At 40.6% G+C, this 25,901-nt stretch overlaps 1 protein-coding gene and 3 long non-coding RNA genes across 5 annotated transcripts in view; 1 reads left to right on the top strand and 3 right to left on the bottom strand.

The window, feature by feature from the left end:
* Positions 1 to 7,330, top strand: part of EIF2S3 (eukaryotic translation initiation factor 2 subunit gamma) — a 15,573-nt gene extending 8,243 nt beyond the window's left edge. The window contains exons 8-12 of the mRNA XM_030019430.1: positions 720 to 814; positions 1,748 to 1,892; positions 2,318 to 2,487; positions 3,478 to 3,650; positions 6,577 to 7,330. Of these exons, the coding sequence (XP_029875290.1) occupies positions 720 to 814; positions 1,748 to 1,892; positions 2,318 to 2,487; positions 3,478 to 3,650; positions 6,577 to 6,640 (647 nt within the window). The 3' untranslated portion in view covers positions 6,641 to 7,330. The remainder of the gene's footprint in view (positions 1 to 719; positions 815 to 1,747; positions 1,893 to 2,317; positions 2,488 to 3,477; positions 3,651 to 6,576) is intronic.
* The window catches only part of LOC115343494, a 27,149-nt gene extending 1,339 nt beyond the window's left edge, over positions 1 to 25,810 (bottom strand). The window contains exons 1-2 of the long non-coding RNA XR_005932879.1: positions 25,390 to 25,810; positions 10,523 to 10,663 (exon numbers count right to left, since the gene is read on the bottom strand). This is a non-coding gene — a long non-coding RNA (uncharacterized LOC115343494). The remainder of the gene's footprint in view (positions 1 to 10,522; positions 10,664 to 25,389) is intronic.
* LOC121233443 lies at positions 12,743 to 16,762 on the bottom strand. Of its 2 annotated transcripts, none has more exons than XR_005932878.1 (2): positions 15,827 to 16,762; positions 12,743 to 15,367 (listed from the first exon to the last, which is right to left on the bottom strand). It is a non-coding gene; the product is annotated as an uncharacterized LOC121233443 (long non-coding RNA). The 2 variants fall into 2 exon arrangements; XR_005932877.1 differs by having other exon boundaries at positions 16,633 to 16,762.
* Positions 20,229 to 25,383, bottom strand: LOC121233444. Its single transcript, XR_005932880.1, has 2 exons — positions 22,784 to 25,383; positions 20,229 to 22,701 (listed from the first exon to the last, which is right to left on the bottom strand). It is a non-coding gene; the product is annotated as an uncharacterized LOC121233444 (long non-coding RNA).
* Positions 25,811 to 25,901: the final 91 nt, after the last annotated feature.

Raw genomic sequence — 25,901 nt, 5'->3', positions numbered from 1 at the left:
CACTAAAATGCAATAAAGACAAGAAATTTATTTCCTTTAGTTGCTGTGAATTTAAATTTGATTTAACAAAGTACTGACGAACTGTTGAATTTGAAAATTAAATTATTTCCATGAAACTCTTATAGGTAGCCTGGTTAGATTTTCTGTGTTAGTCTCCTGTCTCCTGGATATGATTGTCAAAGTCTCAGTTCTTGTCCAGCATATTACAAAATTCAGTTCCACTGTGATGAATCCATTTGTTTGCCCTTTTTTCCACATAAAACATTGGAGACCTACAAAACATGTTCAGAATGCATAAAAATTGACCACATTAAAACAAGGTTCCAGTATTCACTATGACTACATTAAAAGAAGGTTCCAGTCTTCACAATTGACATTGTGAATATTGAAGGCGTTTTGTAATATAGTTGATCGTTGCGTTCTTTTTCAAATACTGCACTTGATAACTTAATTTCTGCTATTCAGAAACAGTTTTAAAAAACACTCGGGTATATGAGCAGCTTAAATGGTTTTGAGAACAAAATCAGCTATATAGTTATAAATTCAGAATAAAATATTCATCACGTTTTAGTGTTCTTCCTGAATTACGTTTTTATAATATTTATAAATGTGTATACCTTCAGAAGTATAGGGAAGGAGTCAAAGTTGCTGAAGACAGACACTAATTCTTTAAAAACCTGATCTTAAATATAAACCTGATTATGGTCTATTCTTTTCAGTAATTAGATCTTTTGATGTCAACAAGCCTGGCTGTGAAGTTGATGACCTTAAGGGAGGTGTAGCTGGTGGCAGTATTCTAAAGGGTGTTTTAAAGGTAACCTTCTCCCTTTCTTGTCTGGAGGTTTGTAATGACAATATTGAGTAGAGTTTTTCCATGCTTAGCACAAAATGGATCTATATAATCAATTTCTCTTTAAACTAGAATACAGTCAGGTGGCACTTACCCTTTCTGTCTATGTCTTGGTTTTACTTCCTGTTTTAAAATACCAGAACAAGAAACACTGATTTTTATTTTTTAAATATATTTTTGGTACTGTAGTCTTAACTTTTGCTAACTATGATACTGATTTCATTGCTTACAAAAACTGAGGGAGCTATTTTTTTCTGTCCTACTACTTTTACTTGCTGAATTATTATGGGGAAGAGGGGAGCAACAGAACTTTAAAAGTACATCGGAAATGGGTGTGGGTTCCCACAGGTGCCACTTCCCCATTTAAGTATTCTGTATATTTTTATTTTTTATTTCGCTTGTGGGATACTGTCAATACATAGAAACTTTAAAAGTTGCTCTGCTAGACTGGAAAGCAGACTACATCTCTGAACATTTATACAACTTGTTTTTTCTTTGTCTTGTGGTTTATTGATGCTGATCAGTTACACCGATCAAATTAGCTCAATTTTTCTCAGTGCTGTAACATTTCTAAATGAAATGTCATTTTTAAAAACTAAACTAAAATTTAAATGTTGGAACTATTGCTGATGATAAAGATCCTTTGCTAAAGCAGTTTTAAGAATTGTATTGAAAAGAAAATCAATTCTTACATTGGCTATAAGATACAGAGCTTTCAGTATTGTTCAGTTAGCAGTAAACAGTGCAACAGAAGTTCTAGAAGTCCTACAGTAGCCAAGAACTAAGGACTTTTATAAATAGTAGATCTTGGGATAAGTAAGTCTTATCTGTGACTAGGAGTTAGCTTTATGTTCCTGTGAAACAACCAGTTAATCACTTTTTCACTTCTGTAATTAGGTGGGCCAGGAAATTGAGGTCCGGCCTGGTATTGTGTCCAAGGACAGTGAAGGAAAACTCATGTGCAAGCCAATTTTTTCCAAAATTGTGTCACTCTTTGCCGAACACAATGATCTACAATATGCTGCTCCAGGAGGTCTTATAGGTAAGAATATTCTCTTATGAAAAGATTTCTTTATGCTTATTGAAAACACTTGTTATCATTCAACAGTGCATTTCAGTGTAGTAAACGAAAAGGCTATGAGTGATTTCAAATAATTCATATATGTAGAGAGACAACATGGGTGTGAAAATTAGATATTTAATAAATAAATAATTTTCCTGAATGTCACCGGCCAATGCAGATCAACTTGCATTGTTAATTGTACCAGCTTTAACAGTAGAATATTTCTTCACCTGTTTAGACAGAGCTCACAGTCTTGCTGACGTTCTGAAAGTGTTGTCCAGGTAATAGGGAATTGCCAGTACATTCTCAGTTTGCTGTTTTTAAATCTCCTTCAAATATTTTAATATGTAAATGTGACAGCTACCTTTCAGTTACTCTTTGTGACTTTCCTTGTTGTGTTGTAGGTGTTGGGACTAAGATTGATCCAACTTTGTGTCGGGCTGACCGAATGGTAGGCCAAGTTCTTGGTGCAGTTGGAGCACTGCCAGAAATATTTACAGAGCTAGAAATTTCCTATTTCTTGCTGAGACGACTATTAGGTGTGCGCACTGAAGGAGACAAGAAAGCTGCGAAGGTCTGTACCCCTTTTTTGGTTTTCCTGATTTCTCTTCTTGTGCTAAGTTTTATTAGTATATACATTTTTTGATCTTAAGTAGTAATTTTGTCTCCCTCTTCATATATGCTTGTCACTAAACTTACCTGCTTATTTAATATTACAGAATAATGCTTTTCAGAGGAGTAGGAATTCGTATCAGAGTAGTTTAACGTAGCATAAAGTATTTAAGTGTCCTGAAGCTAGGTATTCTTCCAAACACATTGGTAGTTATTTTCCTTTGTTGTCAGCCTATTCCTTTGTACAATAATTAGTTTTATACACATACTGATCTACTTCCTACTTCCATGTGTTTTGTAGATTATCTCTCTGAAGAACTTCTTAAAGCTCAGTATTTTTGAAAGACTGTAATTGAAAAGAAACTTAACTTGATGCATGGCACAGTCTTGTGTTCCATAGTCCATTTTACACAAATCAAACTAGAAGATCATAGTTTTCCCCGTTAGCATTAAAATATTTAAACTGCTTCATGCAACAGTACGTTAAGTGCATCAGTGCTCTCTTTATCCTGTGAAATGAATTATTTTTTGAAAAATCATTTTGATGTATGTAGGCATAAGGGAAATGAGAATATCCAGATTATCTTAGAGTGGTATAACATTCCAGTTTGTAGCAATATCTGAGACTGTTTACACTTTTAATACAGTATGTGCAATCATCAGTATGTTTTCTAGAAAATGTAGAGAAATCCCAAGAAAGTATATCGTACCAAGAACCTACAGTACTACATGCACAACATATTTATGCATTTGTCCTTTCACATACAAACTTCATCCACTGACACTACTGTGCATGGTTTGTGTAGGGGGATATTTATAGTTTTTGCATTTCTCAGCTATATCTTTTTTTGTGGCATGTGGTAACAGAAGATACTTGATATTGTCTGTGTTTTGGTTTGGTTTTTTTAAATACTAAAGCTTATGTTTCAGAGTTTTGTATGTCTGTCTTCAGGTGCAAAAATTATCGAAGAATGAAGTTTTGATGGTAAACATAGGATCCTTATCTACTGGAGGGAGAGTCAGTGCAGTAAAGGCTGATTTGGGGAAGATTGTGCTAACTAACCCAGTATGCACAGAAGTGGGAGAAAAAATTGCCCTGAGTCGAAGAGTTGAGAAACACTGGCGGTAAGTTGGTGTTAAATTGGTAGAGTACCTGGTTGTTATATTGTTAACAAAAAAATACATGGATCTGATTTTGTCCTAGAATAGGTAAGTGTATGTCTGTTTTAAAAATTCTTCTGGATTCTCTAACACATTGACACCATTATTGTGGAATGCTTCATTTCATTACTAGCCTATTTTTTTAGAGAAGCACTATAATTTGGTAGATACCTATTAGTTAACAGACCAAGAAACATCTGAGGTTCACGTTTTGTTGCCAAAACGGCCATGCTGTAAATTGAGCTAATAGCAGGCAATCTTGGCAGAGCGGTTTGGAAATTCTGGTAATGTTAAGTCAAAGCCTGTCTTTATACACACCTAAGTCAATGGTGTTCTACCTGTGGAGCTGTATATGATTCCTAGTGCAACCTTGAAGTAATAGCAGGGGAATGGAGGAGGGACATTCTAAGGTTCAAGTAGTTTATGTACTATGAGCAGAGAGGAAAGAAAAAGGTATCAACTGGATTGACCCATTCAAATTACAAATATAAAATGTCTGACTGCACAGAAGTGTCTGGAGGCTGAAAGCGATGAGCAGAATTGGTTGATGATTCATTTTAATCTTAGTGCCGTACTTCTTTTTAGATGATTATGCATACTGTACATGTTACATGTTCCATAAGACTACGTGAGTATCATAAGAACTTAGGGGTATTTAGATGCGTTGACCCTGCACAGCTCTTGTAAAAATGGCCGTGTTCCCTTATACTACAAGAAGTCTCTACTGTATGAAAAAGAACTAAGCTTTAAATATCCATGGATGCATGTTTCTGCTTTCTTGTTGATCTGAAAAATAGATGGGAATTTAGTGCCTGCTGTTTCAGAGCTAGCTGACAAAAATTATGGAAGAGATTACTCCCTGAAAAAAAAAAAAGAAAAAAAAAAAAACAAAAACAAACCCAAAAAAACAAATAACAAGGAAAAAGATAACATGTCTCGAACAGTGGCGGGGGGGGGGGAAAGGCAGGACCCAAATTAAGTCAGGGAAAGCAGAAGGAAGAGGAGAAACTATTTATATTGGAAATGATGCTTTTTTTTTCAGCTATAGACTGCTAGCCAATGTAAATTTTAATGTGAGTTTTGTTGCTTCTGTAGATTACTTCCCACTTGAAAAACATGACCAAATTTTTCTGGAAAGCCTGCTTGACTCTGGATTATGGGGTGGGCGAGTAGTGGCAGCCTGGTATAAAGATCCTGTTATTAAACAGTTGCATTCTGTGCTGTATTAAAAGGATAGAGAGACAACATAAGGAAACAAAGTTGAGAAAAGGGAAAGGAGGCAAACTGGGAAGAGCAGCATAATAAAATCCAGTTGGAGTAAAGATAATGCACGATTGGTACTGTGAAAAGGAACTTGTAGCCTGAGGCAATGGGGTACGGAAAAGATGGAAGAAAGTGAGAACACAAGAGATGAAAAGCAGGTATAGAAAGTAAATACATAGAGGCATAGAGATTAAACAGCAAATGGCCAAGCAAACAGGATACACTAGTGATTCCAGGGAATGGTGAATTTGAAAGTGGACTAGTTGTAAGCTATGGATGTGGTCCTAAAAAGTGGGAAGTGCTGGGCTTATACGCCTCAGTTCCTTTTCTGGTGTCCAGAGACAGGCTCTACTGCTTAGCAAATTAAATTGAGATGCACATGGGGTTTCTGTGTATCTCCTTGCCAGAAACTGGGAATGTTTTAAAGGTGGTATTAATGACATGGACTGCCTGCTGACTGTGGAAATGGACATAATCTAAATTCCTTTACAAAAACTTATTTTTCTGAGGCAACAGTGGCCTGTAAAAGGGGCCTTAATTTTACTGAATATAAATAATAGAACTTACTTGAGAGTTGAGTTGTCTGTGAAGTGGATTCATTACCTGGTGTGCAACAAGCCAATAATCACACACTCGGCAGAGACATTATTTCATTTTTGCACAAAGATGGGTGCTAGGTGGTAATTCCACAAAGCTAGCACACCCTGCAGTTAAGCAAGCAAGCAATTTATACAGTTTTAGATTCACCTACTTAGTTTCCGAAGTCCTTCCCCAAAATCTTTATTGGTAGTCGCTTATCTGCTACCATTTCTACTGGGCTAAGGTTTTTTCCGCTTTGAGTTAGAAGTGCAGTGTTGTTTTATTCTACAGTGCACGCTCAAGGACCGTGTGGGGGGTAAGTTGTTTGGGTCTTGAATTGAGTCAGTGGTCACGATCTCCCCTGCTGCCTTTACTTTTCCCCTAGTTCATGTTTCTTTGGCAGTCAGCTGGTGCCTTCTGGAGCAGGATGTTTCCTTTTGATCAGTCTTTAGTTCCTTTTTCATAGTTGGCAAAGTCTGCATTGTTTATATAAAGTAAGGAGGCCTACAGAGTGAAACTATTGAGTAATGGTCATCCTTAAAGGACAATGCATTGTGTTTAACACTAAATTGAGCAGTATCACCACAGTTAGGCCATAACTCAAACATTACCTTTATAGGTTACATGTTCAGTGAGAGTAACAGCTCTCTTTATAATCTTATTATCATCTTGTCTGAATTTTCACATTTTCATTTCTATTTGAAAGTAATGCAGCACTTCAGGCATAGGTGAAAGAGATCAAGCTGTGAATAGATTTACAGTCCACCAGTACAACATAAGTTACAACATTTTCAGATTTTTAGTTTACTGTTCAAAGGTACATCCTTAGCTGATAACAAACCTACGACTGCTCTCTGTCCCTCATCCTTTTTTATTCTGTGTTTCCACTAACCAGTCTTAGATCTTGTAGGATGTTTTGGGTAGGAGACAAGTGGAGAAAATTCAAATTGTGGGAACTGAAGGCGTAAGAATGACAGGAGGCTGTTGATTTATCCAGGATATTTCTGTCTACTATTAAAAGTAACATAAACTCTTTTTCTTTTTGCAGTTTAATTGGTTGGGGTCAAATCAGAAGAGGAGTGACAATCAAGCCAACTGTTGATGATGACTGAAGAACAAAAGAGAGTGCTTCATTTTTAAGGATGAAGTGCCTATTTCTATTTTGGAGGGGGTATATTTTCACAGTGGAATTGGAAGCTGTGCAAACAGTATCTTTGAGTTGTATGGCTGTCCTTGTACATGTTACTGAATTTTACCCTCTTACTAAAATACTAGTCACTATTGCCATTAAAAGTGTAAAAGAATTGGTGTAGAAGTGGGTTTAATTATCCACATTTTAGTAGAAATTAATTGTACATGTCTCATGGCATGTCTAATTTATGTCATTTTGTGTTTCAGACATACCTGTTTAATATCAGTCAAGCCAGCCCCAGTGTAACACACAAACCATAAATCTGGTATTGAAATAAAATATTGCTTATTTTCATTAATCCATACAATTTTTCTGAGTAACAAAAGACTGCAGTGATTGTTCAACCAGTACAGGAATTAAAAGCAAAAAACCAAACTCTTCTTGAAGACTAGTACCCTTTCTGACAACATCTTGTTTTGTTTAGATAGCTGTTGACAGCAAAAACTTTCTTCCTTAGTTTGTATGGTTCCGACTTTAGGATTCTAGCTGTATTACACTTGTAATTAGGATGGCAATGTTGACTGACTTAAATTTGTAACTTCCAGTATAACAACAAGTTTTGGTTAATCCCCCAAAGAAAAACTACAAGTAAACTGCATCTGAACTGGCAGTACTGTTTCTGACCTTATTTTAGAATGGATTTATGAAAAGAATGTGATTTAATTTGAAACATAGCTGTTTGTCATCATGGAACTCTGTGGGTGACCTGGGAGCTCTTTATACAGTAGGAGTAAACTGTTTATTTCAAAGTTAAATTGAGCAAATATTAGCTATGATCTTGAACTATAAAGTATCTGGAAAAGGCTATAGAAGGGAATGATGGGGGGGGTGGAATTTGGAATGAGATGAGGAAAAAGGTGTAAAACCATCTTTGCTTTTCTAGCCTGAATCACACTCCTTAGGAGAAAACATAATGTAATAAACTTACTGTAGGGTGCTAATACTTTCATCCATTTAGGTTTTACTTCTTCATTTGTACTAATGTACATAGTTCTAGATATTTTAGATACTAGACTACCAAGTCATGTTACTTTCCATATTTTTTATACAAAGTACTGTGTTTATTTTCAAACCCTGGTTTCTGTTGTATTTCATATCTTCAAGGGCATTCTAAAGGTAAATACCGTTTCACTCATCAAAATGGACCTTGGTGAAGCAGCTTGAGTTTTGTTCCTGATTCTGCATTGTATTTTGTGTTCCCTTATTCCATCTACATTCCTGTACTCAGTTTCTCCATTTGTAAAGTACTTCTACCTCGTGTAGTGTTGAGAGTAAATACGTTAATTTTTGTATACTGCTTCTCCTTCTTAAAAGAAAGGGAGTCAGCTGTAGTTCTTCCTGATTCTCCTAGCACATCACCAGTATAGTCTTCAAGGTGTGTTTCAAAGACTGCATCTTCCGTGCTTTGGAAGCTCATTTTTGTAATTTTAGGAACTTGGATAAACTTATGCCTTACCTAGTTTGGGATAATGAGGGTGAGCACAGAAGAGAAAGTAAGCTACCGCAGAGTGCTAGGATGACACCACCACCAGGGTGAAATCTAGTCCAAAGAGTTCTTTTGAAATGCACTGAATGTGTGGGTTTAATGATAAAGAAATGCTGAAATGCTTCTGAGAAATTGGTTAAGCACCCATAGGCTTTTTTTAGGCATCCAGATATTTTGGAGATTGGGGCTTAATCTCTTGATCTGCAGTTTAAAAAATAAGTGCCATAATCGTTCCAAAATACGTCATGTACTCCTTCACTTGGGTAGGTAATAAATGCGAAGTACTAGTATTGTCTTAGTGCTAGGATTAGTAGCCATAGGTCGTTACTTAATTTAGGTCTAAAACATGATTTGATACTGCTGTAGTTGATACCAGATTTATTAGGTAGGTGTATGTTATCAGTAACATTAAGAAATGCTTTATGAAAGTGTCTTGTTCCCTCTGAAATGTTAAGTCATGTTTTGTTTTTCTGATGGCACGCACAGGAACTGGTGGGAACTAGAGAGAGAACAGAGGCAGTGAAGTGCCAGGGTAGCGAATTTTGCTTCTGGCCCATTCTTGTATCACCCTGCTTTCACGGTGGCTCTTCCAGGCTGGGCTAGGGTTTTTTAGCAGCTGCAGCCGTCTCCCAAGGCAGTTTCTTGTATTTTGAACTGTTCTCCACTTCTTTCTGATGGTGGGCTTAGGTTTGTTATTTGTGCACGTGTGCTGTGTTGTGCAGAAAAGAGTTGCTTAAGAGTGGGACGGTTGTTACGGAATAGTGTGTCTGGCCCAAAGTCTATTCCTGATCCTTCCCAAGAGAAAAAGGGAGGTTAGGAGCACATACAGGTAGTCTGAGGTGTCAGCTATGATTTACGTATGACATCAACAGTGTGCTATATATCTTATCACACCAGGGTAGGGGCTGGGGGACAGATAACATGCCAAGTTCTTTTTTACTGCCAAGATGTTACATTTCCTCTAACTGGAAAGCTTTGACTCTGCTGGCATGAGTGAAGAATAACGGGAACATTTTGAGACTTCGATGAACACGTGAAGCACATGACTCTGCAGCATCGGAGAGCCAAGTACGAACAGTGTAAGTGTAAATAAATTATGTGCTGATGTGTCTGTGTCCGCCCACTCTACATTCACTGAATTGTGATGCTGAGATTCAGATGAATGACGAGAGAAAAAAATACTGTGTAAAACTAAGGAAGTTGAAAATTACTTCAATTTTTTGGCCAGGATGAAAATAGTAACAGATGACTTGTGAGCGCTCTGATTTGTTTCAGAGTAATTTTTTTTTTTTTAACCCTTCATTGGTCAGATTTAGCTCCCTGAACGTAGGTGTGCAGTTGCATTTCAAAGGGCTTGGCTAGCCAGGGCAAGCGTTGACAGCTGCCCATTCCACACGCTTGCCGCATTCTGGAGCAGTAGCTGGATAGAGCAGAGCATCTTGTACCTCGACACAGAGGTAACTGACTCTTCCAGTCATCTGTCCGATCTTGGTAATTGGTTTTAGGAGGGCACTAGTATAGCGGTACCTCTTCACTGTGGGGAGGAAAGTATTTTACCTCAACAAACACTTTGCAAAAGACTTCTGGTATCTAAGAAACCTACCAGACCAGTGTAAGTTAACTACTACCTGGTTTGGGTTTGGTTTGTTTTGATTGACCTGTGATTGGTTTTGTATTAAAACTAGCAAGAGATGCTGGCTGGCTGTCATTCCAGGGAGTTTTTGCTGGTTCGCTCAAATTAAACAAGCTACTTAAGAAACTGAGTTCTCCATTATGTTTATCTGTATCACAAATACTGTACTGCCCTGTTAAAATTCAGATTAGTTACCTAGTTTAAGGAATTAGATTTTAAGGAACCAAAGGTGGACAAAACTGCAAGTAGTTCTTTACTTCAGCTTTTTGTAAATGCCACTGGGGTGACTGCTGCTTCACTTGATTTTATGCATGGAAATGAGGTTATTCTTAAGAAAAGTGGATGCTAGTTTCCTGTTGTTTCTGATGGAACTGAAGTCAAGTTTAAAACTGAATAGAAACTAAAGGAGGAAGGAGTGGTTGCTCCCCAAGGTGTGTGTGCAACCCGTGACCTCGAGTAGCTCTCCAGCACTACGCTGTATATCCGAGCCTTCATGGCTAGAGATTATCTTCAGTGGAAAAACTGCTTTTGAACAGTCTTCTGGGGTTTTGTTTTGGTTTTGGGGGTTTTTTTTTTTAGTGTTTCTGCTTCCCATCCAGGTAAGTGTGAAAACCTTATTAATGGAGCAAAACATTTTTTAAGAGAGCAGAAACGCCCTATTCCCGCTATCAAGGGTCACATACCTCATTCACAGCGAGGACTCGCACCTCATCCGCATCAGCGTAGAATGCTGAAGTCCTCGTCACTCAGGGTACCACGGGTGGATTTGAATCCTCTGTGTGTACGCTCTTCACGGCATGAGACTTGCAACAACTGTCAGGATACTACGGGGATTTGGAGGGCCAGCGTTCAGAACTGTGATTGTAGTTAACTCCAGGTGGAAACTCAACTTACTCCAAAGTGGAATAACACCCACAGGAGAGCTTCTTCGGTTTATTCCTCTTTTCTCCCTACCCTTTCTCCCACCAGTTCTCTCTGCGAAAATGAAAGGTAGAAGTGATCCCTTTACTGCCCATCCCTATTTGTACAGAAGGTCTCATTGTCTTATAGACTAGCATTGAGTTACTAACAGTGACAAAAGACATAGAAGCGTCTCCCTAGTGCCCTGTTCCAAGTTCTCTTCCATTCAGATCTTGCTGCGTAACAGGGAAGAAAATCACCTGCTACCTTAAATTTGCCATAAAGAAAAATGTAGGAAAAATGCATTTACTGGAATCTTTAAAATGAAGGTCAGTCACCTTCATAACTTCCGTAGAAGCATGAACCTGCTAAAATAGGGAAATGTCAGATTAATGACAGTGGTGGTCATACAGCTGCTTTAAAGGAGCAGAAGCCTGGGTTGCTGTTGAAGCTTAGACCTATCCTGCTCCTGGGTGCTTGCTCCCCATACATGTTGTTTCAGCTCTAGTGCTTGTACAGATGTGCAGTGAATCAGATGAGGGAACAGGTTTGAAAAACTCGATTTTTTTTTTTTTTTAATTTTTTTTAGAAATGAAAGGAGAGATGTAGATGAGAGACAGTCTTTTCTGTTGGCAGCTTGGATTTAAAATGAAATTTCTGTCATAAGGTTTCAGGTGACGGGGAATATGGGAAATTCTATTTTGCTTTCCCCAGGTAGAAAATAACCTTTATGTTTTCTCAGATAACCTAATGTAACTTAAGACTTTATATGTATGACTTTGCACTCTATCTCCATTAAACTAATACTATATCCCAGCCTGTGTGCATGTATCAGTTCTATAGATCTATTAATTCACGCTGATAACGCAGTTCGAGCCAGGATATTATAACTGTAATATTGCAATTCCAAGCAGTAAAAATGCAAGTGAATGATGGATGAAATAAACCCAAAACATCTCTGGTTTTCCTGCCCCCAAATTCTGGCAGTCTCCCCTGCTTCATTATTTTTAGGAGTTATTCAGGTGAGCTGATTAAAGGAAGGAGGCACAGCTGAGAGGACGGGTGGAGTATCTGCATTTTGGTTGGGTGTATAACGAGGAAGGTTATACGAAGAGAGCATTTCCCAGAGTTGCGGTGCTGCTGCTGTTAACACCTTAGGTTGGCTTTCAAAGCCCTGGTTTCACGAAAATGTGGAGAGAAAGAGTCATTATCTTAATTTCATAGTGAAGTTTTCTCTAAGGCATTAGTGCATATATACTTACTCTACTTATACTGTTGCATATAAATAACACCTCTCTAGAAAAAGATCAATGAATGGCTGTGCAGAAACTAGAGTAATTCTGTGATGCAGGAAAGAAATAAAGCTAAGAGCTTGTACTTCTGCATGATGCTTATTGAGGTTCATTGTATAAAGAAACAGCTATAGAACACTGAGAAAAATAGAAAGTCTCCAAAGCACGGGTAGACTTGGACTCGGCAAAAATGTAGGAAGATGTTTTATTTTGTTGCATTGTATATCTTAAAAAGAAGAGGTTTTAGGAAAAGTTGATTTGTATTCATACCTATAAAGGCAAAAAGACATTGCTGCTTTAACCACCTTGGCTCTAACATGCAGGCCTAGTTCCTAAAAGTTTAAGCTCTACATAGTCACCAGAGCCCTGTGGTTATATACTGATGTATAAAGTTTGTTGTTGCAGGAGTTAAATATATGTAATGGTGGAGCAGGTAACTATTCAGGTGACAAAACGGTTTCATAGATAATTTTTCAGAGTGCTCTCCCACTGTCTCACAGGGAACTCACTTAAACTAGCCAAAATAAAATGCGGTGGGGGAAAAAACGAGGGTGATTAGCGGTTCTGCTAGTTCAACAGTCGTTACGTTAGCTTCTGTCTCGCTCTGTTTTCCTGGTTGAGGCACCGAGTGGTTTTGAACAGTGTAACAGGGAAGGAGGTTTGACCTCTCATACAGTATTTTGTATTGGCTCAAGTTGAACTAAAGCATTGTTAAAGGATACAATGCTGACTGAAGACATTGCTGTGCCAGGCTGCATTACTTCAATATTTAAGAAGGCAGCATGATGTAATACATCATGCTTCTTCAATACAAATAAGTAGATATCTTGTGCAATGGTGCACAGTTAAAGCGCTGTGTTGGAAATTATTTCTGAGACTTCAGTATGCATTTGGGAAATGCCGTTTCCAGCCAAATCTCAGATTTTGTTCTGGAGGGGTGAAGCATGAATTTTCAATTAACATCTTTGCTGATTTTGTTCTAGTATATACAAAATCCAAAAGCATTTTAAAATTATGTTTTTGTTGCATTAGTTTTGTAGCCCTTTCAAAAGTTCCTTCTAGCTCGCTGCTGGAAAAGGAGTTTCTGCTGTTTTTCCATGAGCCGTTCCGGGTCACTTCTTGCTGCAAGGCCGGGGCTAAACATTGACAAAGCTTCAAACAGCTGCCCTGCCTTTAATAACAGCAGCAGCATTGCACAAACTGCTGGTTTCCAGACCCTGTCACCTCCTGACCATACGATGGTGCTTGTGCATGCAGGATACGTTCAGTTGCCTTTTTACTGCAATCCCCACTCGCTGCATACACTGCTTGTCATTCATCAGTTCCTCCATTGCCATAATTCTTTTGGCACAGTTGGCTTAATAGCTGATGTTCATTTACCATGACGCTAAAATGACGAACGCGCTCTGGCTTTGTGTTGCTGCTCTTGTTTCTGTAAAGCTACATCTATACTTGCGCATCTAATTTCCAGCGCGACTCCAGTCCATCCTCCTGGCATAGCAGAAGTGCTTGTTTCATGCCTTTCCAGACTAAACCAGGTAGAATAAACATTTTTACAGAGGCTTTGGTATGTGGTGAATAACATACCAGCTGTGACAGTCAAAAACTGTACGTAACTGTTACAAGTACATAAATAAGTTCTCCTCCTTTCTTACCTTGAAAGGATTAAAACCCAAACAAAAAACCAAACAAACAAGTCTCCTAACATGGGTACTGTGCAACGAAGAAGGAATAGGCAAGAGACTTTTGGTGCCAAGGAACAGGCATCTTGCTGAAGGAATTACCTCAAATATTCAAATAAATACATATTCTTCAATGTCTTTTATAAAATACAAGGAACCAGAACACCATGTTCAAGCATGGATGAAAACTGTTGAAATATTTTAGTTGAAATAATGTTTATATGATATTTACTTGCATTGAGGAAGGCTTCATTAAGAAATTGCAGGGTATGCATTTATAAAACACCAACTTTTCAGTTCAAGCAGTTGCTTTCTAAAGCCTAGTATACCTTTTTTTAATATTTCAGTACATTTGCAAAAAAAGATTCACAAATTAAGTCTCATGTACCACAATCCTAAGGATTCTAACGAATCAGGGCACCAGCTCTTCTTTGTTGCCTCTCTGTGGACGTTTGTAAAGAAATCTAATGTACTAGACAGGATTCATTATGTTATTTAGAAAGCCTCTTCCCCTGCCAAACATTACACAATTCTATGTCTAGTTATTTCAGTTTATTTAGTTTATGGTGAAGATCCGAAAAGCATTTTCTCCTGCAAATGTGCCTTAAGGTTCTCCGATTCATTTTTCTTCCTGTTTTTGCTTATCATTTATTTGACTATGTAACCTATTATGAATCTCAAAATATTTCATTTGCAACATAGTCCTAACTATTACACATACAGAATTAAGTTGCAGCTTTTGCAGGTTTTCAGTAAAGAAGCATTTTTTACCTTGGTGACTTAGCACTGGGTGTACAGAAGGACACTTTTTCTTTTGTACTTTTTCCTGGCTACAACCAAAATGCTGTTGATAACAAAGTTTAGCAACAGGTATTTTTCTTTAAATTGTCTCCCATTTATTCCTTTGGCAGTAACTGTATGCAACTTAATCCTTTATAAATCTGATGTGGAGCCATACTTTTCACAAAAAAAAAGCTATGAGAACATAATTAGTCCTTCCGCAGCGATCGCAAGCATTCCCGTATTCTCCATATGGTTTTGGTTTCTCGCCTAGTTGTCTGGTAACGCGCGTGTTAAACGTGCTGAGCCAGCGAACGCCGGGACAGCCCTGCAATCCATGTACCTGTACGCTTTAGGCACATAAATTGTCCTGTTAACACCGGTGGGACCATTGTGCGCTTAGAGGTAAGCTTGTGCTTTAAGTGTTTTGGAAACTCTGATCTGAAATGATTTCCATTTTCCTGAAGGCCTAATTCTTCCTGTACGTTACTGGCTACTACACGCTGTTGCAATTCTACCGATTTGTATGTTCATGCTGGGAATTTACTTTTGGGGTTAAAACTTCACATTTGTCTTTGAAAGGATTTTGAGGTTTATCGAAAGGTCTCTTTTGACACGTCATGTCACAGAAAAGTGGATTCTCAGTACTTGCCTGTGCAACCTGGCAGCTTACGGAGTGCTGAAAAGCTGCTTCACATATAAGCAGATCACAAACTCCTATCAATTAAAGTAGAGCATAGATTCTGCACCTCAAGTCAGGTGAGGACAGGGAGAGACGAGGGGCTTCTTCAGAGAACCCCTGACTTTTAGAAGTTTAATTTGTGCTTTGCTTCTTCCTTTTGCTCCATTCAGTTGGAGTCCTGTTGGTCCAATCCTATATGATGTGTTTTTATGTAAAGATGAGAAAAGAAGCTGCTCATATCTGTGCCAGAGGAACTCAATTTTCAGTTTTACATAGGATCTTTCACCAAAGGGTTTCAAAGTAGCCTTGTGGCTCACCCAGAGCACCAGTAACGCAGCTACGGAAGAGTTTTGCTGGAGAGAGGGCAAATAACACAGCCTTGAATCGAAAAATACAACCCTAAAAATCAGTGTTGTTTTTACTGCTACTCTAGCAGCAAATTTTGTTTCTATTAAAGTCTCACTGAAAAGAGGGTTTGTGTGTACTGGTTTGTTTTGTAATGCCCTGCTGTCTTGTTAAACTATTTATTGGAGAAACAGGGAGGGGCTGCTGCAGTCCTATTTCAAAATGCAATGCTTATGTAGCCACTGAAGTAGATAGCCCTCAGGGCCATCTACAACTTTATTAGCCAAAAAGAGAAAAGAGAAATACCTTTTAACTCTTTGAATCCTCTCTAGCTTTTCTTTTTCAAGATCTGTCAGTGCTGACTTCCAGCAACGTATCGGGCTGAATATTTACTAGTCCTTTTACCTTTATTACGTGTACTCGCCAACAACTCTGGAGGCGATATCTTTGATTCATGGACAAATAAGGCAAATGAAATGTGAGCTTAGAGAGTTATAAGGTAAATCTTGGATTTTTTTTTTAACCTTTCTCCCCCTAAGCCAATGAGAGTTTAAACTAAGAGGATGTTATTTGAAATGGTAGAATAAATAATTAACCGCCCTACCCAATTAAAAATTCCTTTAAGCTTGCACAGCACTTAATAAGGAAGCGCTAGAAATAAAATTGCCTGTGAAACCCTACCTTTAACAACTAAGTATTTAGAAGTCTACTGAATATTTGTAAACCAAGATATTTCAAAGACTTTTATGCAGCCAAATAACTTGGCAGTTCTCCAGAGAATGCCAGGGACCCCTGCTCAACACAAGGACCATCCTGCTGTTTAAATGTAAATTTTTTTTCTTTCGATTTGGGTTTGGTTTGGTTTGTTTTTTTTAGCAAGGGCAAATAATCTGCATTTTGATCTCAGGCAGCTGAAAAAACTGTCTGGAATCTTCCCAAAAAAATTCAGTTTGAGGCCAACACCCCTTATGGAAAATTTCAGACTCGTGCAAGCCGGCAAAAGTTTTATGAGCAACTAAAAACCTGTATAATGCAAAATGTCAGCTTCAAAATAAGTGACGCTACGCTGCGCGTTGCTAATATAAAAATCTCAAAAAGGGGAACCGACCAACCTCGTGGTTGGTGTCTACTACAGGTCGCCCGATCGCGGGGAGCCCGCTGACGAAGCCGCCTTACCCCAGCGACAGCAGGCATCGCGCTCGCCGGCTCTCGTCCTGCTGGGGGGACTTCGACCCCCCCGACACCTCCCGCAAAAGCAGCGCGGAGAGCTGTAGGCAATCCAGGAGACTCCCGGAGCGCGTGGAGGAGAACTTCTTACGCCAGGTAATAGACAGCCCTTCCAGAGGGGATGCGATGCTGGGCCTGATGGTCGCCAACGCAAGTGAGCTGATCGGTGACGTCAAGATCGGAGGCAGCAGTGATCACGCACTGGTGGAGTTCGCGGTCCGAGGGGACACGGGTCAGGCGATTCTGCCCCTCTGCTCCGATCGGGTGAGAGCCCACCTGCAGTCCTGTGAGTCTGGGGTCCTCGGCGCAGGAGAGACAGGGACCTGTTGGAGCGGGTCCAGAGCAGGGACACGAAAATGACCAGAGGGAGGGAACACCTCTGCTGTAGGAAAGGCTGAGAGAGTTGGGTTGTTCAGCCTGGAGAAGAGAAGGCTCCGGGGAGACCTTACAGCAGCCTGCCAGTACTTAAAGGGGGCTTATAAGAAAGATGGGGACAGACTTTTTAATAGGGCCTGTTATGATAGAACAAGGGGTAATGATTTCAAACTAAAAGAGGGCAGATTCAGACTAGATACAAGGAAGAAATTTTTTATGCTGAGGGTGGTGAAACCCTGGCCCAGGTTCCCCAGAGAGGAGGTCAATGCCCCATCCCTGGAAACATTCCAGGTCAGGCTGGACGTGGCTCTGAGCAACCTGATCTGGTTGGAGATGTCCCTGCTCATGGCAGGGGGGTTGGACTAGATGACCTTTAAAGGTCCCTTCCAACCCAAACCATTCTATGATCCTAAACAGAGAGGTTATCTGGGAGAGATACACAGCTGTAGAGATTTCATATTGGCCCTACAACACTTTCACCGATTTAAACTTATTAGGTCAGCTCAAACCTATGGACTTTGTATACCACCACCATAAGACTGTATATACCTGGACTCTCTTCTGATCTTTCTCTACAACTATCTTGGGTAGCACAGCACAGGCAGGCCAAACACGAGCCTATTTTCTGTACTAATACATGACTGTTCAGGTCAATCTTTGTTTCATTACTTCACTCGTTGCAACCAGTTTCATCATCAAAAGAAAGTATTTCTTACAGCTTCATTCATCTTCCTTGGCACTCAAGCCTTTGGCTCCCAAGCATTTTGGCTGCCTGTATGCACAGGCAGTTCAGTAAGCATGGCAACTTTGGTTGTCTAAATTTGTCCTAAATTTGGAGACTGCTAAGACAGTCAAATTCAACCACGCTGCTAAACAAAACAGGAGGGTAGTTCTGGTCGTAGAGGCGATTATCGAGCTGTACCACGGGGTGGCTGAGCATCCCTGAGCGCGTATGGCACTTTTGCTCCGCGGGTTGAAGCGAGTTGGCGGCTTTGCGCTGCACGTGTTGGTATGAGCCGTCACGTGCCCACCTCGGTGGCCCAGCCGTTTGCTCTGACAAACATCAGCCCAGATGTACCCGAAACCCAGGCGCTGCGGCAGCCTGGGCACCTTTCCAGCCCAGGTTGGGCTTTCCAAGCCTCGTTTCCCAGAAGCTGCGTGAAGCTTCCCCGCCAACGCCAAGCCCGTTCCCTGTTCGAGTCTCTCGGGGAGCATCCCGAAGACCAGTGGCGATTGGGAAAGTGCAGATGGATGGGTCAAAGGCCTTTCGCAGCCTCCCGGGGAGGGTGATGGGCAGCACACCAAGCCGCAGCGTTCAGCTGCTGCTCGAGCTCCGTGGTGAGGATCCTGCCTCGTGGGAGCAGCTCACGCAGCAAAATCCAGGAGGAATGCTAGTTGCTGAAGCGAGGGGATGCGGCAGGTAACTGTCCCGGAGTTCTGTGCTGATTTTATCCTGTCTTTAATGAGGCAGGTAACTAACAGAGCCACCTGGAGAACAGGAAAGCCTCTACTTGTGAGCGGCTTGTGACCAATTTAGTGCCCGACAAAGTTAAACCATTTGAACCGTGCCTTGGGAGAGGAATGCTCAGTTATAAAGCACTTGTCCTTTGGTGCCTATGGATCACATATGCGTGGTGAGATCTGGGCATTTTACAGGGTTGTGATCTCCTGCCCACAAAAAAGATTAATCATATACACCTCTCATTCCCCTGTCCAGCAGGAATGCCGAGCCCTAACATCGCTTTGCGCCTTGGAGAACCTTGTGTCCTTTTTGTCTGACGGCACCTGCCCTATGCTGTGATTTCACTGAATTTGATGATGTTGGTTCCTTGGCCACAATACGATTCAATGCTTCACACTGTGGATAAAGCATCCTGTCAGTTCCCGATGACTTGAGCTGCCTTTGCTTTTCTGTAGGTGGTTTCAAAGGACTTTACTTAATCCACTGAGATTTTGTGCATGGCCACACGCCTCTGTCACAGCAGGCAGCAATAACCAGCACTGCTTTGGGAGGTTCCAGCAACTGCTCTCTTGCCAGGATTTTTGCCCCAACTGAAACGATTTAGAGAAACCCCTTTTCAGACCCATTTTGGGCACAGTGGCTGGGATCAAATAATCTCTGATGCATTTCCTTCTGTGGGTCACAGCCCATTTTTCACCGCATGTTTCCAGGTCCTGCATGGAAACCCTTGAGACCATCTAGCCTGGGACATTTTTGGTGAAGGACTAAGTGGTTGCCAGGAGGCAATGAAGGGCTGGTGATGGCAACCTGGTGGCAATCTTTTCTTGTGATGGCCATAAAAAGACCCTTTCCTAAAGCAGTCAGCAAAGAAAAACAGGAATAGGGCCTCAGTCTGCCAGTAAAAGGCTCGGCAATATTTACAAATATCAATCCTCTAATATCTGAGACCAGAGAGAGGGGAGAAACAGGCACTGCTGGCTGAGTGCAAGCACCCAAGCATGGACACTGGAGGATTCTACAGAATTAAGTGTCTCCATGGGTTTGTATTAGATAATTACATTAGTTTAACTTACAAATGCAAATTAACGTCTGGACAATTCTTTAGTAATTCTGATCAGCCCTACGGAGACTACAAAAAGGGACAAGAAGATTTTACTGTCTACTACACAGCAACTAGGCCTGGGCATGTCTTGACAGAGCAAAAGGAATGATTTGAAACTATTCTTAAATAGAAAACATCAGCATACTAAAAAATATGACTTCAAGAAATTACTTTCTTCTAGATACCTGTACTTCCTTCCCCTTCTGAATTGCCACAGATGGCCTAATATGAATCTCTCTATGGTATAAGCCGTTAAATTTCACTCACTCCTTTGTGAACCACAGGACTTTGACTCAGGCAAAAATGCCAGAAAGCCATCCAGTCTTGAGCTGAAGGCATCAAGGTGGGGAGAACCCATCCTGTCCCGTATGTTTCGTTGGTGGTTCATCACCTTTGACCATTTAGAAAGTCAAGTCTAAGTTTTTAAATTGAATGCATCTTGTTTAAACTTCTGGCTATCGACGTCAGTTACGTCCTTCTCTAGGCTAAAGCGACTTCCCATTACCAGGAAAGCACTATGTAATTCATGTATCTCTATTTTCTTGTTCCTATTGTTATTAAACAGCTAAAGACCTTTTAAGCCTCCAAATCCTTTTATGATTCTTTGTGGCCTCTCCGGTTTTTGGTCTATTTAAAAAAGCGGATCCAGCAGATATAAACTCACCTTATTTCTACTATCTACTCTGCTGTTAGCATCCCTAAACAGCACTAGCCTTTTTTGTCCCACGTGTATAGTAGACTCTTTTTGAGGTGTCTTGTGATTGTGTCCCTTTAATCTTTTCTAAAGCCTCCGCTTTCCAGGAATCAGTAATATCTTCTAGGTACATGATTTGCATTCATTAATCCTAGATACATAATCCTGCGTTTTGGACACATTAAGACAGAACTTCAATTGAAGTGGTTTCATTTACAGAGTAATCCAGTCTGTGTGATTGTTCTGTGTTATTGTCTTTTCCTCATCATCTGTACTTACTTGCTCCAGCATCTTTGTCACAGCCACAAATAAAATCAGTGGCAATACTATGATGACTTCTAGACCGCGATGGAAGTGTTGGGCCGTAACTAAGGCTCCACCTCTGTGAACAGTCCAACTGTTTGGTTATTTTTGTAATGTTACTTATTTCTTCGGATCCGTCAGTCCATCAGCTTTTAAGCCATTTAGCGTATTAAAGTGAGACTCGCTGCTGTGTAGTATGAAGCACATTACCAAAATCTACTCCACCTACACCATTAATTTTGTGCTGAAGCTTCTCACCTACTCCAGTAAGGAAGCTCGGTGTGTTTGCCAAGACCTTTTTCTCCTTGAGCCACACTTACTGGTATTAGTTATATTCTTTTCCTTTTATTCTTTATTAAAGAAATCTTGTGTTTTCTTTTCCATTATTTTGCTGAGGACTGACATGATGGGCTGGCTTATTAGTACCTGACTCATCCTGCTCAGACAAATGGGAACTGGCCCTGATACCACTCTTTCTGAAATGGCTCGAACCTTTTCAGATTTATTACTGCAAATGGACCAGCCACCTCCTCTGCTGACAAAGGCAGGAAGGAGTGTATTTTGAGGCACGTACCACTCTACATTCTCCCTATTACTTGTACTTCTCACTAGGCTTTTTCTACTGATTGCTGTCGAGAAACAGCTTATGAGGTCTAGCAGACTTTCGGTCTGACAGCCTTTCCTTTGCTATGTTTACTTTTAAGACTCCAGGGTTATCTGGACCTGCAGATTAAATAGTATCAATAGAATGACCGCTTATCCCTCGTGCTTCCTTCACTTTGGAAAGTATTTTTACAAGGTTTCCTTTTCAGTGTAACTGCCCCAAATATTTCAATTTCAAATGCATGAAAAAATGCTCCTAGTACAGTTGTAGCTTATACTACAAAACCACCACTTTAGTTGAGATGCTCTATGTGACACTCCTTTCTTCCTGAGTAAATTAATTCTAATAAAGGAACTGACCTTGCTGGCAAACCTATCCCAGCAAAAGTTCACAATTTAAACCTTGCAGAGTTGCTTGTAGACTGAAAACCACTTTATTTAACCTTCATGAACTACAAACACATTTTGCTGGTTTTGTCACACGGAAAACAGAAACACATACTCCACCACCCTTCTTCCATCTACTGATGGAAATATGCATTTGCTAAACCACTAAAAAGCTCTTTGTCCTCGACAATCCTTGTCAGGGGCAGTTTTAGTGGCGATGATACAAGCTGTATGAAAACAAGAATACTAAATACTCGGGTGTTTGGGTTCTTTTGAAATCCTCATTTGTTTCAAATGCATGCAGCCTTTGATACATATCATGGGTTGCTTGGATGAATAGCTGAGATGTTACTAGTAGAGGTAATTCATTTTTCCTGGACATCACAAATGGTTTAGTGGACAATAGTATTACAAGCACTGCCTCAGAATCACATGTGCAAGTGTTTGTATTTAACTACATCAAACTTCTGTTTCTCGTGTAGTTAGTTTCAAAGGTGGACCACAGGCCGCTAAAACAAAAAGATGTTTTTTCCAACTCTTCTTTACAGTAAGTCAGCAGCTACTACAGTTACGAAGTAAACCTTTTTACCAGTTACGAACAATCTCAATCCTCCTTAGTCATTCCTTTTTAGTCAAATGATTGCAGGTAAATATTGGTGCATGCGCAATATTATTAACAGCTAAACCAGAAAAGGTTATGGAGGACTTTAGATCCTTGGATGACAGTAATTCTTCTTTATAGACAAGTTTCAAACAGAAGCTGGAAGACAGAAAAATTATTCGTAGAATTTCCATTAAAATATATTAACAGAAGACTATTCTGGGAGAAATGAGAACAACCCCCCCACACACTTTCTTTCCTACCCAGCCTCTAATTTCCCTCCGTCACTGCGGCTGCATAGGAGAACCATGAATGGATCACTTCAGCAGGTGCAGTATGTTTACTGTGCATTGAAGTGACCTTGATTCAACTCAAGATGACCACTCATCACCAGCTGACGGGTTCATCAAGGTTGAAAAAATTGCTACTGTTAAAGGAAACATGATAATGTAACTGGATGATAAAATAACTCAATTTCATTGTAGACCAGGAAGCAAACACATCTTTACCTAAAGGCCTTCAAACCAGTCAACACAAAGCTGACGACCCTCAATTTAGCATCTTATAACCTAGGGTTGTTATTAATTGAGGAGCCAGAGCTTGAGAAATCTAGCAGTGTTACTCAGCACACTGGTGTTTGCTAAGCATGTTGCCAATAGCTGGAAAGGGACCTAAATAAGACAGAAGATAAACAGGAAGGCACTGTGACTGAAAATGGCTCTTTACTGACTTTTACAATTTATTCACAGGTAAATTATCAGCAGTGAGATGTATGCAAACATTACTGGCCATACTGACTTGCAGCCGTACCAATTTTTCATGACTTGAAGGACACGCTAACTCTTTTTAAGATTGCCTAGATAGAACCTGATGGGAACATCGTTAACAGCCAATGTGATCATTAAGCGTCCAAGTAAGAAATTACCAGCATGCACCTTCAGAACTAACTCCATGACTGCTAAGTACGAGTATAATTTTAAGAGGACATTCAGCAAAAGCCACCAGCCTCGTTTGCTTTTGTGAGGGCAAAGTCAGATACAGCATGGTACCTACTGCTGAGTGACACTAAAACAAGCTCTAGGGAAAAATATAAAGAAACACGGGATCACAGGCAAAATTAGAGTTGGAAGGTAAGGGCTCTGTTCAGAGGACTGTGAACAACCGAGCGCTATAAACTTTCATATACAAGCTATATTCTGTCTCTGGTGTATCAAATCTGACCCAACCTAATCATTAATTAAGGTCAGAAATCCTATTGCTTACAATGTATTTTTATCATTTGCCTGCTCCACTCCAAAAAGCGCAGGTTACAAAAACATTTGTGCAAATAAGTTAACCTATGCTGTTCCAAGGTGGTGCAAGCATACTTATCGTATCTGCAGTTTTCAAGTGCGTTCTGCCCTTGGGACTGCTCCGTTAGCTGCGAGAGCAGGAACGGCTGTGAATATCAGTTGTAAACATGGCTTCCTTTCTGGCAGCTCCCCTGATGGGAGTTACCCTGTTTCTGATCATACCAGGGTGTTTGTTGCCTACTGGAAACCATGGTGGCTGGGGACAACGTTTAGGTGATGGCTGCATCAGAACAAAATGTCTCTCCAATGAGTCAAAAGCTGCTGCTCTCTGGCTCCCGAGTAGTAAAGAACAAGGGGATAAACGTGAAACGGTTACACGCAGACAGGGTGAATGGCCAACTAGTCAAGAAGTTAAAATTCAGGTCTTCACAAAACATCTTGCCATTTGCCCTTCAATGGCATCCCATCTTTTCTGAGGCCTCCCCCTGCAATGACCTAACATTTGGATACACTGACTCTAAGGGTAATAAGCCCTGTATTCTGGACTTCCATTCCCTACGTGAATGACAGACTGATTAAAATGTCCTTGGAACCAAAGACCTTACAGGATATCCTGCTGTTCATTATAATTTTCTATGCACTTTACATTTGTTGAAAAAACTAGCGTAAAAATCATAGAATCATTCAAGTTGGAAAGCACCTCTGTAGATTGTCTAGTCCAACCCTCCTGCTCAGAGTCAGCTACAGCAGGTTGCTCAAGGCTGCGTCCAGTTGGGTTTTGAGCATCTCCAAAGACGGAGACTTCTCAGTCTCTCTGGGAAACCTGTTCCACTGTTTGAATGAATTCACAGGAATTTTTTTTTCTTTCTTACGTTTGAACTGAATTGCCTGTGTTTGTGCCATCACCTCTTGTCCTTTCACTCAACACCGCTGAGAAGAACCTGGCTCTGCCATCTTTACTTGCCCCATCAGGTATTTACACACGTGGGTAAGATCCGCCCCGAGCCTTCTCTTCTCCAGGCTGAGCAGTCCCAGCTCCCTCAGCCTCTCCTCGTATGTCAGATGTTCCAGACCCTTAATCATTTTAATGGCCCAGCTCCCATGAAAGCATTGTATAATACAAGCTATTACAGACATGTTCCAACCAAGAATCTTCCTAATGTGTAAATAAAACCAACAAATATTTTGACGGTGGTTTACTTTTCTACATTAGATCTACCTTGCTGTTGATTATGAATCTACCATCATCCTTCTCTTTTCTCTTGTTCTTTTGGCCTTTTCCGTCCCGACAAGAACATTTACTTAAGTCTGTTGTACATTACTATCACATGTATGGTCAAGCTCAGCAATTCTTTTTAAGGTAAGTATTTTAGGACCCTCTCCTGAATACAGGCCAGGGCTGATTCTACAAAAAAGTTTAACTACGACCTTCATGGAATTAAATAAAAGGAATTAATTTTTGAAATGTTGTGGTTCCTCTTCCGTTCTCAGTATCATGGTTAAAATTTGCATGGTGCAGAGTACATGTTTACTATAGGCTATACTGAAATAAACTACCAGCACTGTCCAAATTACTTTTTAAGGCTGTGTGTTAAAATAGAAAAGACTAGTGTATGAAATTAAAGCCAAACCCAAAGGCTCATTTGCAACGTAAACACTGCACGTAGGCTGTTCATGGCCAGATAAGTCACGTTTGCATCATTTGATAAGCGCAACAGCCAATTTCCTTCCAGTTTACTTAACCGGTAAGAACAGCACACGGAGTAGCCTCCTCAAGCCCCGGCCCCCCAATTACGCAAGAACTCTGGCCAAACTGAGTGTACCTCCTCGTCTCCACGAGGTTACTCATGGCACCTCATTTCTGACGCCTCGAAAACTTTCGGGCGCGTCTTTCATGGATCAACAGCAACTCTTTAAAAAAAAAAAAAAATTTAAATTCAGATTCACATTCAGGAGAAGAAAACGCTGTTCCCACAGCCCCTTACACGAGCACCAGCGGCCGCCTTCCCCCTGGAAAGCCGGGGCTCCGGCTGTGCCCGCTGCCCCCCCCCCCCCGGCACCGAGCCCTGTTGTCGTTAATTATTATTATTATTATTGTTATTATTGGCAATAACTCCCACTGGCGGCCGCCCCCCCGCGCCGGGGTGACACCAGGCCACGCAACCCGCGGCCCAAGGCCCAGCGTGGAGCTCCCGCACCCTAAAAATCCCCCCCCCCCCCCCAACACCACACAGACCCCCCCCCCCCCCCCCCGCCCGGGTCCCCCGGCGCGCAGCCGCGACTTAAAACACGGCGGCGGGAGCGCGGAGCCCGCCGACCCACACACACACACCGT

Source organism: Aquila chrysaetos, chromosome 7 (genome assembly GCF_900496995.4).
Source record: "Aquila chrysaetos chrysaetos chromosome 7, bAquChr1.4, whole genome shotgun sequence".
Classification (NCBI taxonomy): Eukaryota; Metazoa; Chordata; class Aves; order Accipitriformes; family Accipitridae; genus Aquila; species Aquila chrysaetos.
The sequence above is the reverse complement of the archived record's forward strand: the minus strand, read 5'-3'. Positions and strand labels throughout refer to the sequence as shown.